Genomic DNA, 12,171 nt, shown 5'->3' with positions numbered 1-12,171 from the left:
TATAACATTAGATGCAAAATATTTATAGTTCCCCAGAACTGTGGCAATTTAAAGGATGGTACAGTGGGGCCAGGCACAGGGGCTCACACCTGTAATCCCAGCACTCTGGGAGGCCGAGGGAGGCAGATCATGAGGTCAGGAGTTCAAGACCAGCCTGGCCAACACAGTGAAACCCTGTCTCTACTAAAAATACAAAAAATTAGCCAGGCATGGTGGCAGGTGCCTGTAATCCCAGCTACTCGGGAGGCTGAGGCAGGAGAATCGCTTGAACCTAGGAGGCGGAGATTGCAGTGAGCAGAGATCGCACCACTGCACTCTAGCCTGGGTGACAGTGTGAGACACCTTCTCAAAAAAAAAAAAAAAAAAAAAAAGAAAGAATAATGTAATGGGAAACATACAGACCTGGGTTCAAAGTCAGACACACAATGTAACCATAAGCAATTTACTTAATATTCTTGAACTTAAGTTTCCTGATCCAGCCCGGCGCGGTGGTTCAAGCCTGTAATCCCAGCACTTTGGGAGGCCGAGACGGGCAGATCACGAGGTCAAGAGATCGAGACCATCCTGGCTAACACGGTGAAACTCCGTCTCTACTAAAAAATACAAAAAAAACTAGCCGGGTGAAGTGGCGGGCGTCTGTGGTCCCAGCTATTCGGTAGGCTGAGGCAGGAGAATGGCGTAAACCCGGGAGGCGGAGCTTGCAGTGAGCCGAGATCCGGCCACTGCACTCCAGCCTGGGCGACAGAGCGAGACTCCGTCTCAAAAAAAAAAAAAAAAAAAAAAGTTTCCTGATCCACAACATGGAAATAATACCTACTTTACTGGATTGTTGTAAAGATCAAATGAGGTGTATAGGATATTAAGTACAATGTCTGATATGTAGCAAATAATTTTTAAAATGTTATTTGTACTCTCTTGTAATTATCCTCCAGTACAATTATCTATACTCTCTTCTGGAAAGCAAAAACCTATCTTGTCATCTTTATATCCTCCAACATAGCTTTGGTAGATACTACATAACTGGTGAAATTAACCCCCGTAATTTAAGGGTAACTATCTCAACTTTCCACTTGAGCAAGTTACCTCTAGCTAAATAAAATCTGCTGAGAATGGAATTTAAAATTCCCAGACCAACACTTTATTGGGCATTTTGATGAAGGAAATGAATCTCTAATAATCAGCAAGATAGCTTTATTAGTACACTGCTCAATATTTGGTCTGCATTCTACAAAATTACCATTGTAGCCAACACTTTCATTTTGAGATTCTTTACAGTTTTCATTAATCCAGGTTCCTTGGAAATAAACTTTAGTTTCTTTGGCATTGCAAAAATGTCTAAGTTTTCTGCTATACTTCAAATAAAAAATAAAGAGAATACAACATAACAAACTAGTTATGAGATAAAAATTATAAATTGGTCATTTTAAACAGCCAATTTTTATTTTTACTACGGTAAATATTCTTCCTTATACCTTGAAACCTTTAGCCACCAAAGTTTACATAGTTTATTAACGCTTCCTTATTGAATAAGCCTCCTGAATTACTACCAATACTTAAAAACATTACTCCATGCTATTACAGTAATTAACAAGACAGAATACTGTAGTTTCAGATTTTCTTACTTTGCCTTTCCATGACCAAAAGCTAATTCCAGCTCAAGCAGTGGAGTATTTCAAATTCTACAATTTGAAAAAATAATGAAAAGCTGGATATATTTCTAAACAAATGTCAATTTCATTAAAGGTAGGTTGTAATATGTAACTTTCAGAGTAAAACAAGTATTCCTGAGACAGGATACATAGCAAAGTAACAGTTTTAATCATTAAATACATCTTAAAACTGGCTACAAAATTTCTTAAATACTTAAAATCTGCATGGCAGAAAAGAATTAAGAATGTCATATTAGCCGGGCGCGGTGGCTCACGCCTGTAATCCCAGCACTTTGGGAGGCCGAGACGGGTGGATCACGAGGTCAGGAGATAGAGACCACCCTGGCTAACACGGTGAAACCCCGTCTCTACTGAAAATACAAAAATTAGCCAGGCGCTGTGGCGGGCGCCTGTAGTTCCGGCTACTTGGGAGGCTGAGGCAGGAGAATGGCGTGAACCCGGGAGGCGGAGCTTGCAGTGAGTGGAGATCGCGCCACTGCACTCCAGCCTGGGCGACAGAGCGAGACCCCTTCGGGGGAGGGGGGAAAGAATGTCATATTAAACAGTAATTCAGTCTAAGTTCAAACAATTTAGAAGCTTTTAAAAAAACTGATTTTTGAAATGAAAGTTTAATAAATACTTGGTTACTGTACACTAAGTTTCAGGACCCAGTGAAATAAAATGTTTGAACAGATGGAAATATTTGGTGAAGCAAACTTCATGACTATCTTTAATGTTGATGTAAGTAATATTCTCAAAAATTTTAATAAACATGATAAAGTTTAAATGCAGTAATTTTTATCAAAACTGGGAGTCAAATAAACCAAGAAAATGACTTGGATATATGACAACCTATAAGGTAACACTTAATAAAAACTATTCTTTTTTCTGGAAGGGGTTATATTTCAGTTTATCTAGAAGCTTAACTTTAGGTGTTCCTCTATTTTGTTCGTATTTCTAAGTCATCATATTGAAAATTTCTTCCTTCTTTGCTTGCTTCCTTGTTATTACCAAAATTGATCTTATTAATTAAAAGATCCTAAATATTGTATTTTAATACACATGAAAATATAATTTTCAGTTCCAGTGCCGAAGTAGGTGTCTTTTATGCCAACTTTCTATAAAATACAAGTAACAATGTGAAATATATTATAACTCTAACATTGCTCAATTCAGAAGAAAAATGACCCTATCATCCTTCTCAATCAAAACCAAAGTATGTTTTTCATGGTTCAAGACCAGGCAATGTAAAGTATTTCTCACTTGCCTCACATCATCTCCATTTTAAAAGCTGATGCAAATTATTTACTATTAATAAAATAGTAAATTACATTCATTTAGCAAATGTGGTATGCTGTAAGATCTGCTTATAAAAGGCTAACTGTAATTAAAATATTACATAGCAACATTTTCAATTATATGAAATTCAGCTTTGCATTACCAAAGGATTCTAAATGTGCAACACTGCATTGGTATACATTGTTACAATCTCTATTTTTGTGGAGGAGTATCAACTATTATACCAACGTTTTCAACCTTACGTCTGACTGCACAAGAAACCAAACTCATAAAGAGTTTTCTTTAAAAGTGCATTTAAACAAGAAATTTAGATGCAGTTGCAATACTTAATCTTGACATCAAGAATCAACTGTTTCAGAATTTCTAGATTTAGTCTTTCTTTAAAAAAATTAACTGTCCAACACACAAAAAGACACGCAAGCATGCTATTTTTTCCCTAATTCCCATCTACAATCTTCGAGTAGCTAAAAGATAACTATATTAAAATAAAGTAAAATAACTTTTAAGTCAAAAAAGCATGAAATTTTAACATCTTTGTTAAAATTCAGATGTAAACACTTCTGGAACACTGCCAAGTAATGAAAAACCCGACAGGGTAGCTTAAGTCCCCATGTACAACATAGAGATTTAAAAACGAAAATCGTGCCTACATCATCAAATATTTAGCTGGAAATGGGAAAATAATAATACTGCTACTGACTAAGCGATCTATTTTGCTCTTATCTTTTGCAGACATGTGGTGCCCAATGTTTTCCCTTAGTCGACTGCTTTCTCATTAGTAAACAACTTATATAGCTCTTTCTCTGGTGCTCAAATGAGAAGGAAAATGAAAGTCTGAAAAGCATCAGCATCTGAGCTTCCGGATCTGGGCAGGGGTAGCCGAGAAAGGCACCGTGCATCTATCACTTGGTTTAAAAAAAAAAAAAGAAAGAAAGAAAGGAAAAGAAAATGATAACCCTCAAAATAGAGGAAAGAAACTCTGTCACCTGAAGAGGGCTGGCGAAGTGAAGCAAGCATTTGGTGAGACTCGTTTTTTTAAAAAAAAGCTTGTCTAGGGGCTGGAAGTTATGGGGGCGCTCTTTGTGCGGAGTCTGAGGGGAGGGGGAGGGACAAGAAAACAGCTTGGGAGTCATTCAAAAGAGTTTAAGGAGCCGAGTACGGAGGAAAGGCGGGGCGGGGCCCAGCCGCGCGAAGGGAGGGGGCGACAGGGGCGTTCGCGGGCAGCTCTGACACCGCGGGAGGGGGCGACGGGCCGGCCTCTCCAGGGACCGGGCGAGAGCAGGCTCCAGCTGCAGCAGGGCTGCAGAGATGGGGTTCCCTCTGGTAGGCAGAATCAAAGCAAAGCGGTGGCAGGCCAGGGCTTTGGCGGGGGAGAGAGTCCGGCTCCCGAGGGAAGCGGTTCCCCGAGGGAAGCAGTTCCCGAGTGACATCCCGGACTTTCCGCACTTAGCGGGCTAGGGGCGCGGCGGCCGCAGGGCTTTCCTTGGTCCCCGACGCCGCGCGGGGCTCTCTGCCTGTCTCCTCCGCCAGCGACTCTCGCCAGGGCCGCGGCCCTTACCTGCAGTTCCGTGAGCATAATCTCACCCCGTTCGGGGTTGGACGCCATTGCGCTCCGGTATGGACTCCGCACCTGGAGGCGGCCGCCGCTGGCAAAGGGAGAAGGCGGGACGGGGCTCAGGGTGGGGGGGGTGAGGAACGGGGAGAGAAAGAAAAAAAAAAAACAAAAACTAGGGATTCATGGAGGCGCAGCCCCTGCTGGAGGCGCGGCTTAGTCCGTCCGGTTCATCGAGAGCGGCGGGGAGCGAGGGCACTCGTAGCGGGCTTCCTCTCGCCGCCGCCGCCGCCCGCACCGGACTGTTCGCCTAGTCGCTCCCTCTGGGCGACGCCAGGAGCCGCCTCAAGCCTCTCCGTGCGGGGCGCTGCGGCCGCGGCTGCAGCTCCTCCTGTCGCACCATTTGGCTGTCACCGCGTCGCAAAAGCGGCCTCACTTGGCGGCTGCCAGCACACGTGACGGCGGCAGTCACTGCCTCTCATCGGGCAGGGAAGGTGGGGCAGAGGGGTTCCCCAGGGCCAGCAAGGCGAGGGGGCGGGGCGGCTTCCGACCCGACTCCGCGGCGAGGGCAGACATTGGACTCGGCTGGGGTGAAAATGAGGGGAAAGGACTGGGCTCGACTCTCTGGGGAGGCGGGAAGAGGAAGAAAACACACACCTACTTTCCTGCTGCGTTAACGGCCTCACTGTGAACGCTAGATCTCGGGAGCCTGTTCGCTATTGTTTTTTTAGTTTCTTTTTCTTTTTCTTTTTTTCCCCCCAGTTCCACCTTGCCGAAGCTTGGGCCTAACTTTAACAGGCACTTTTCTAACCTCCACAACCCAAAAAGCTTCGGAACTCAGATCTTACAGATTATTCCTCTGTTCTCCCCTTGCCCCGCCAGCCCCATCAACCCAAACTAATAATCTTGCCTTTTGCTCACCCTCTTTTCCCAGCCCACAGCGCGCCTTCTGGACCAGTTAAGGTGCACAGCTTGCTAAACGGGTCTGGTCTGTACTTTTCATGAAATGTAAGCGGCTGGATCCCTGGCAACTTTTAATGCACAGCCTTTAAGATGCCTTTTTCTTGAGGCTGAACTACTGATTCTTGTGCTGGAGAACTCTAGAGCTGAGAATTAGCTGGTTTTTTGGATTGCTTTAACTTTATTTAAAGAGGGAGGAGGTGGGAGGGGATTATCCTCGGGAAAGGAAAAAAGCCAGCTTTCCTTGTCGTGGTAAGCATTAAAGCTAACCTGACTACTTAGTAACATATAGCTAAGTAGAGTAAATCTAGGTGTTTGTTTTTAATGACACTGTAGTATTAAGGAATTTTGAAGTCTCCTACAGGTAGCTTTTGTTTTTGTTTTGTCTGAGCAGTGAATGGATAGGTAAACACGTAATTTTCAATTTTTTGAAGCTGCGGTGCAATTCGTTTGTTAAAAACTACCTGGAGAAAGTGGTAAGGGTTATTTAGGTAGGTTGCTACTTAGGAAGGGCATTCGTTGACATACTTCTTAGGAAGCGTAATATTATGTACTTGTCACACGCTCCATGTAAATCTGTTGGGCTGATACTAGGACTTACGTTTATCCTTTTGCCTTCTCAAGTCTCATATATCAATTCAGCAAACATCTATTGAAGATCTGGAGTTCTGTGGCCACAGTTTCTGAATTCTAACTCATATATGTGTGATAAAGAATTTTTCTGGTGTGTACTTCACAAGTCTTACAATTATTTATATATCTAATATATTGCCTTGGTTGAAAGTGATTAAATTTACGTGAAAGAACACTTGGAAAGGCCGGGATATGATTACCTTTCCTGGTAACTAGAAGCCAGATGGTGTCCTAGGCTTTGGAGTTACAGCAAGGATTAAGAGTTCTAATCCCAGGACTTTGGGAGGCCAAGGCAGGCGGATAATCTGAGGTCGGGAGTTCGAGACCAGCCTGGCCAACATGGTGAAACTCTGTCTCTACTAAAAATACAAAAACTAGCTGGGCATGGTAGCATGCGCCTGTAATCCCAGCTACTCCGGAGGCTGAGGCAGGAGAATTGCTTGAATCTAGGAGGCAGAGGTTGGAGTGAGAGTGAGACTCTGCCTAAAAAAAAAAAAAAGAGGTCCTTATCCTTGGAGTGACTGGAGAATTCTTTGGGGAAGCCAACTTATGTCTAAACAACAATAATTTTAAGTAATAGATACAAAGTGTTAGGGGAGCACTGCATGCTTTTGTGTGTGTGTGTGCATGTTTTATTGTGGTAAAATGCATAATCAAATTTATTGTAACCATTTTAAGTATACAATTCAGGGGCATTGAATGCACACAGATTTATTTATTTTTGAGATGGAGTCTCGCTATGCCACCAGGCTGGAGTGCAGTGGTGCCATCTCAGCTCACTGCAACCTCCGCCTCCCAGGTTCAAGTGATTCTCCTGCCCCAGCCTCCTGAGTAGCTGGGACCACAGGCACGTGCCACCACGCCTGGCTAAGTTTTGTATTTTTAGTAGAGACGGGTTTCACCATGTTGGTCAGGATGGTATCGATCTCTTGACCTCGTGATCTGCCCGCTTCGGCCTCCCAAAGTGCTGGAATTACAGGCATGAGCCACCGTGCCCGGCCTACAGATTTATTTTTGTCACAGCTTACTGCAGAATGGATTTGAGATGGCTGTCATACACATAGAAGGTGATTAATAATGGTGGAACTAAGAGTTAACTGTGCAAGGGCTTAGAAATACAGTCAATGAGCAGTCTTTGTAAAAATTAATTTAGATATAAATGTTCACATTTTAGCATCATGTAATTTTAGAACTAGAAGTGACTTGAAATACCTAGCTTAACTCCTATTATAGGTAGGAAAAAAGTAACGAATAGTTTCCTTAGCTATTTAGGAGCAAGACAACAGTATTACTTAGTGGCAGAGGTGGGGACTATACCTAAGTCTCCTAATTGCCATTCATGCTTGTTTTAACCTTCACCATGCCACTATAGTAACTTTAAATCGATATTAAACTGAAAGCATTAAACTCTCTTAAATTTTTACCATAGAAAAAGACTTTAAATTTTACACACTTCTAATGTTAAAACAATGTTAATAATTAAAAAAATTTTTTTGAGACAGTCTTGCTCTTTTGCCTAGGCTTGACTGCAGTGGCATGATCATAGCTCACCGCAACCTCAAATTCCTGGGCACAAGGGATCCTCCTGACTCATCCTCCCAAATAGCTGAGACTACAGGTGCACACCACTGTTGATAAGGAATATTAATTTTACATTTCACCTGTAAATTTAAGCAACAAATATACAAAGTTTTAAAATTTATGGAATTATTTCTGAGATTAGCCGTGCTAGGGAAAGTAGTACAAAATGGAGGCCAACAATATTAAAACTACTTGATAATCTGAAATATGTGATGATTTAAACAACAAATTAGTTTCATTTAAGCTAAAATTTACTACCCAGGTAACATTCTCTGTTGAGGGGGAAAAAACGTAATAGGACATGGATCATACTTATCAGACTGCAGCACACTTGAAAAAGTTTTAATAGAAACACATACCAGCTTGATTCAGATGGGTTGTATCGGGCCCCTATTTACAAATGTGTTTAGGGAATCCTCAATATAGGTCTGAAGTTGTGGTCTAATTTACATTAACAATAAAAAAAAAAAAAAAGAAGAGTTTTTTTAGCATCCATTTAAGAGGACAAAGTCCTTAAAATTATCTGGATTGTATCACTAGTTATGCGGGTACCTTTTCAAATTTTTCATAAATATTTTAAAGGTCTTTAAGAAGTAGAAATGACCAAAAATCTAGACTGAATAGAAAGTGTTATCTTTTTTTCTTAAAGATGAGATGTTACAGGAAAAATTCTAGAAAAGCTAACAATTTTTTTTTTCTTTTTCTGTGCTTTTGAAACAGATATTCCGATAATATGGGCCTTCTTTTTCCTTAAATTTCAAGTGAAATGAGACAGGAACCATATATCCAGGGAAAGAGCCAGAAACCTTTATTTTGTGAGTCACATTTTTTATTGCCTTCCGTTGTGTATTTCCCTGTTGCTCTTCCTTAATAATTGTAAACTGTGCAAATTCAAACTTGTCCCTACAGTATGATGGAGAATCAGTACGAGAGTTTTGTTTTCCTTTCGTTGTTGTTGTTTTCCATGTTCATGTTAGAACAAAAAGCCCACCCCTGCTTCCAAAAGATTAGAATGAAGTAGCAGTGGTAATCAAAGTAAGAGTGCCTAAGGAAAGGCAAAACTCCAGAGGACAGAGTAAGAATTACTTGGTCACCACCCTTTTATTAAGAAACCCCCTTGTAGAAATCATTCTCTTGTATGCACTCTGAAGATAATTTTGAGAACCGGGTTCTTAAGATAAAGTCAAGAACACAGAAGAGTAGTCAGTAGTCAGCTATAGTGACTACAGTAGCTGCTTTTTAGAATGTCAGCTCAGTCCACATCCATTTGACTGAGAATTCCTCCTATTCCCAGAGATATCTCTGAAGCCATGTTGACTCTGCTTAACATACCTCTTCCAGTAAACTATGATTAGATCACTGATAGACCATATCCAGATTTAGCTGATCGGATTTTCCCTCTAAGACTTTGGAAACAGGCCGGGCGCGGTGGCTCAAGCCTGTAATCCCAGCACTTTGGGAGGCCGAGACGGGCGGATCACGAGGTCAGGAGATCGAGACCATCCTGGCTAATACGGTGAAACCCTGTCTCTACTTAAAAATACAAAAAACTAGCCGGGCGACGAGGCAGGCACCTGTAGTCCCAGCTACTCGGGAGGCTGAGGCAGGAGAATGGCGTAAAAAACCCGGGAGGCAGAGCTTGCAGTGAGCTGAGATCCGGCCACTGCACTCCAGCCTGGGTGGCAAAGCAAGACTCCGTCTCAAAAAAAAAAAAAAAAAAAAGACTTTGGAAACAGATCATTGGAATGCTGATCAATTGGCAGTCTAGAGTGGCAAGGTGTTGTTCTATGGATTGGATAGCCATTTTCTGCCAGGTACACAACGATGCAGAAAAACTGCTCTTTGGAACGAGAAAAAAATTTAATTCTTCCTGTCACTGGGAATATAATGATTACCACAGCATACCTGGTCGCTTTTGTCATGGAACTTGCAGTTTGGTAAAATAGTTATAATGATAAGGTAAATTCATAATACTTTAAACATAGGGCAGAGAATCTTTTCCTAAGTACTTCACACTTAAGCTGAGTTCTCATAAGTGTGTAAATGTTAACTGGGGGGGAAAAAAAGGTGTAAACAGCCTTCCAGGGAGAGAGAATAACATAGATAAATAGTTTTAATGTGGGTGGGGGAAACTTTATTGTAATTACTGCAAGGTTAAGTAGGTTATAGCAAAGAGATGGGGGAATAAGTAAGAGTGTATAGACCATATGTATCAGGATAGGCTAGGTTATGCTGTGTAACAGAATACTCCAAAAGCTTGTCAGTTGTCTACAAGAAGGTTTATTTACCTCCCATCCTGCATGCTTAACGTGGCTCTGCTCCATGTCATCTTCACTCTGGACTGAGGCTGACTGAGCAATCTAATGTCATTGTCATGGCAGAAAGAAAAGTGGTAAAGCATGGTTCTTAAAGTATAGGCTCACATTTTTTTCTCTTTTCAACAGCCAAACCTTTGCCATGCCTGAGAGCAACAAGGGGGCACAGACAGCAGTACCACAATGAAGGGTACTGAATGTGGGTGAATAGTAATCCAGTTCCATGTTTAAGATTTTGAAAGCCAGGCAGGGTGGCTTGTTCTTGTAATCCCAGCAACTCAGGAGGCTAAGGGAGGAGGATCATTTGAGGCTTGGAGTTAGAGACCAGTCTTGGCAACACAGCAAGACCCTCTCTCAAAAAAATAAAATTTAAAAAAGATTTTGATGTTTATCATAGCAGTAATGGAAATACCATTGAATGAATTTTTCATTTTAAACAAGTCAAAATGGCTGTAATGAGGAAAACAGTTTTGAAATGGCCAAGAGTCAATTTGGAGAGAAAAATTAGGGGGCCGTTTTAGTTTTCTAGGCAGAAAAGGGGTGGGTAGTACTTTAAAGTCGGGTCATGGCAGTAGAAATGGAGAGAAGTCAATAGATTTAATAGGAGAATCTAGTCATGTTCAAAGAGAAGCAGAGATGAGAATATGTGGTTGCAGGATGGCAGAGGAAATATAGCAGGTTTGGTTCTCAATGTCTGAATAGTTGCTGGCTCCAGTCTTCCAGGAAGTCCAGCTACTCTCTTCTTTGTTCTTGGGTTCCTTGTATTCTCCTCATGAATTTCCCTTCCTGCTTAAGCTTGCGTGTGTGTGTGCGTGTGTGTGCTTAAGCAAACAGCCATAACTAGGCTACTAAGCCAAGGAGATAACCATCAGAGAAAGCATGACACCACAGTTCTGCCTACAGGATACAAGTAAGTAGGACCAGCAACACAGTTTAACTGGTGTTATCTCTTCTTCCAGTGACTCCGTCTCTACCCATTCTGCTTATTGTTCCCAAAGGATCTTGACACCAGCAAATGTACAAATTATAAACAATAAGTACATATTAGATCTCATATGAACCTTCCCATAGTACTTTGTTTATACATCTATTTGGGTAGTTTTTTCTCTGCACAGTTATTGGATACCGTCTTGCTCTCACACTAAACTTCAAGCTGCTAGAAAAGGCCCATGTGTCTTAGATAGCCTAGTATAGTATCTCTTATGTAGTAGATATTTGTGTGTGTATATGTATGTGCATTTCTGTATGTATTACAGAAATTTAGGTTGTTAGCTAGGGACTCCATGGCCCTCAGAAAATTAGGTAAGCTTGCCTTGAAGGCCCAGTTTCATAGCCTTTAAAGTCAAGAGCCTCTTTTCTCCTAGTCCGTTTGAACCCTGAAAGGTTATTCACAAATACTTTCCTGCTTCTCTCTCCCTCCACATATATTCCCACAACACTCCTCTATCACCTTTGTTCTTTGACTATGCCTATATTGATAGGGACCAGAAGCTCAGCCCATAACTTTTAACTACCAAAACCCTCTGTCCTTAAGCATTTCATGAATTCATTAACTTTGTACCAGACATTTAAGAGGGATCACACTATAGGATCTGATGGCTTTCACCCGGATGTTGGGTCCATTGCTCTTTTTCCACCCACAATAAATTAACAAGCAAATCCTGCTCCTTTCCCTGCTACAGTTTGATCATACTCAGGTTTTTCTGATTCTTAGCTGTTATCCCAAATAAGATTATTTGGACATTTCTTCAAAATATAAACTGTTCTTTTGAAAGGGGTACCAGAAAATACCATTTTTTCTAACTTGGTGCATAATCAACTGAATGAATGCTAACTGTCTGAGTTGTATGCATTTGAAATAATGAAAAGAAACTGTGCTTTAATCACTATTGAGAAGTTGAACTTTTTATTCTTAACCTTGGTGTTACATATTGAATATTGTCCTCTCCAAATTCATATATTGAAATCCTAACCTCCAATGTGATAATATTAGGAGGTGGGGGCCTTTGGGAGGTAATTAGGTCATGAGGGTGAAGACCTCATGGATGAGATTAGTGCCCTTATAAAAGAGTCTTCAGAGAGCTCTCTTGCTCTCTTTCTGCCATGTGCGGATGCAATGAGAAGTCAGCAGTCTACAGCGTGGAAGAGGGCCCTCACCAGAACCTGACCATGCTGCACCCTG

General features: G+C 41.5%; 1 protein-coding gene across 2 annotated transcripts in view; it reads right to left on the bottom strand.

Moving 5' to 3' along the window:
• The window catches only part of PKN2 (protein kinase N2), a 163,687-nt gene extending 158,681 nt beyond the window's left edge, over positions 1 to 5,006 (bottom strand). For both annotated transcript variants that reach the window (XM_010360798.2, XM_030941799.1), the window contains exon 1: positions 4,507 to 5,006. In XM_010360798.2, coding sequence (XP_010359100.1) covers positions 4,507 to 4,554 — 48 coding nt within the window. In that variant the 5' untranslated portion in view covers positions 4,555 to 5,006. The remainder of the gene's footprint in view (positions 1 to 4,506) is intronic.
• Positions 5,007 to 12,171: the final 7,165 nt, after the last annotated feature.

This window comes from Rhinopithecus roxellana, chromosome 12 (genome assembly GCF_007565055.1).
Source record: "Rhinopithecus roxellana isolate Shanxi Qingling chromosome 12, ASM756505v1, whole genome shotgun sequence".
NCBI classification, from domain to species: domain Eukaryota; kingdom Metazoa; phylum Chordata; class Mammalia; order Primates; family Cercopithecidae; genus Rhinopithecus; species Rhinopithecus roxellana.
The sequence above is the reverse complement of the archived record's forward strand: the minus strand, read 5'-3'. Positions and strand labels throughout refer to the sequence as shown.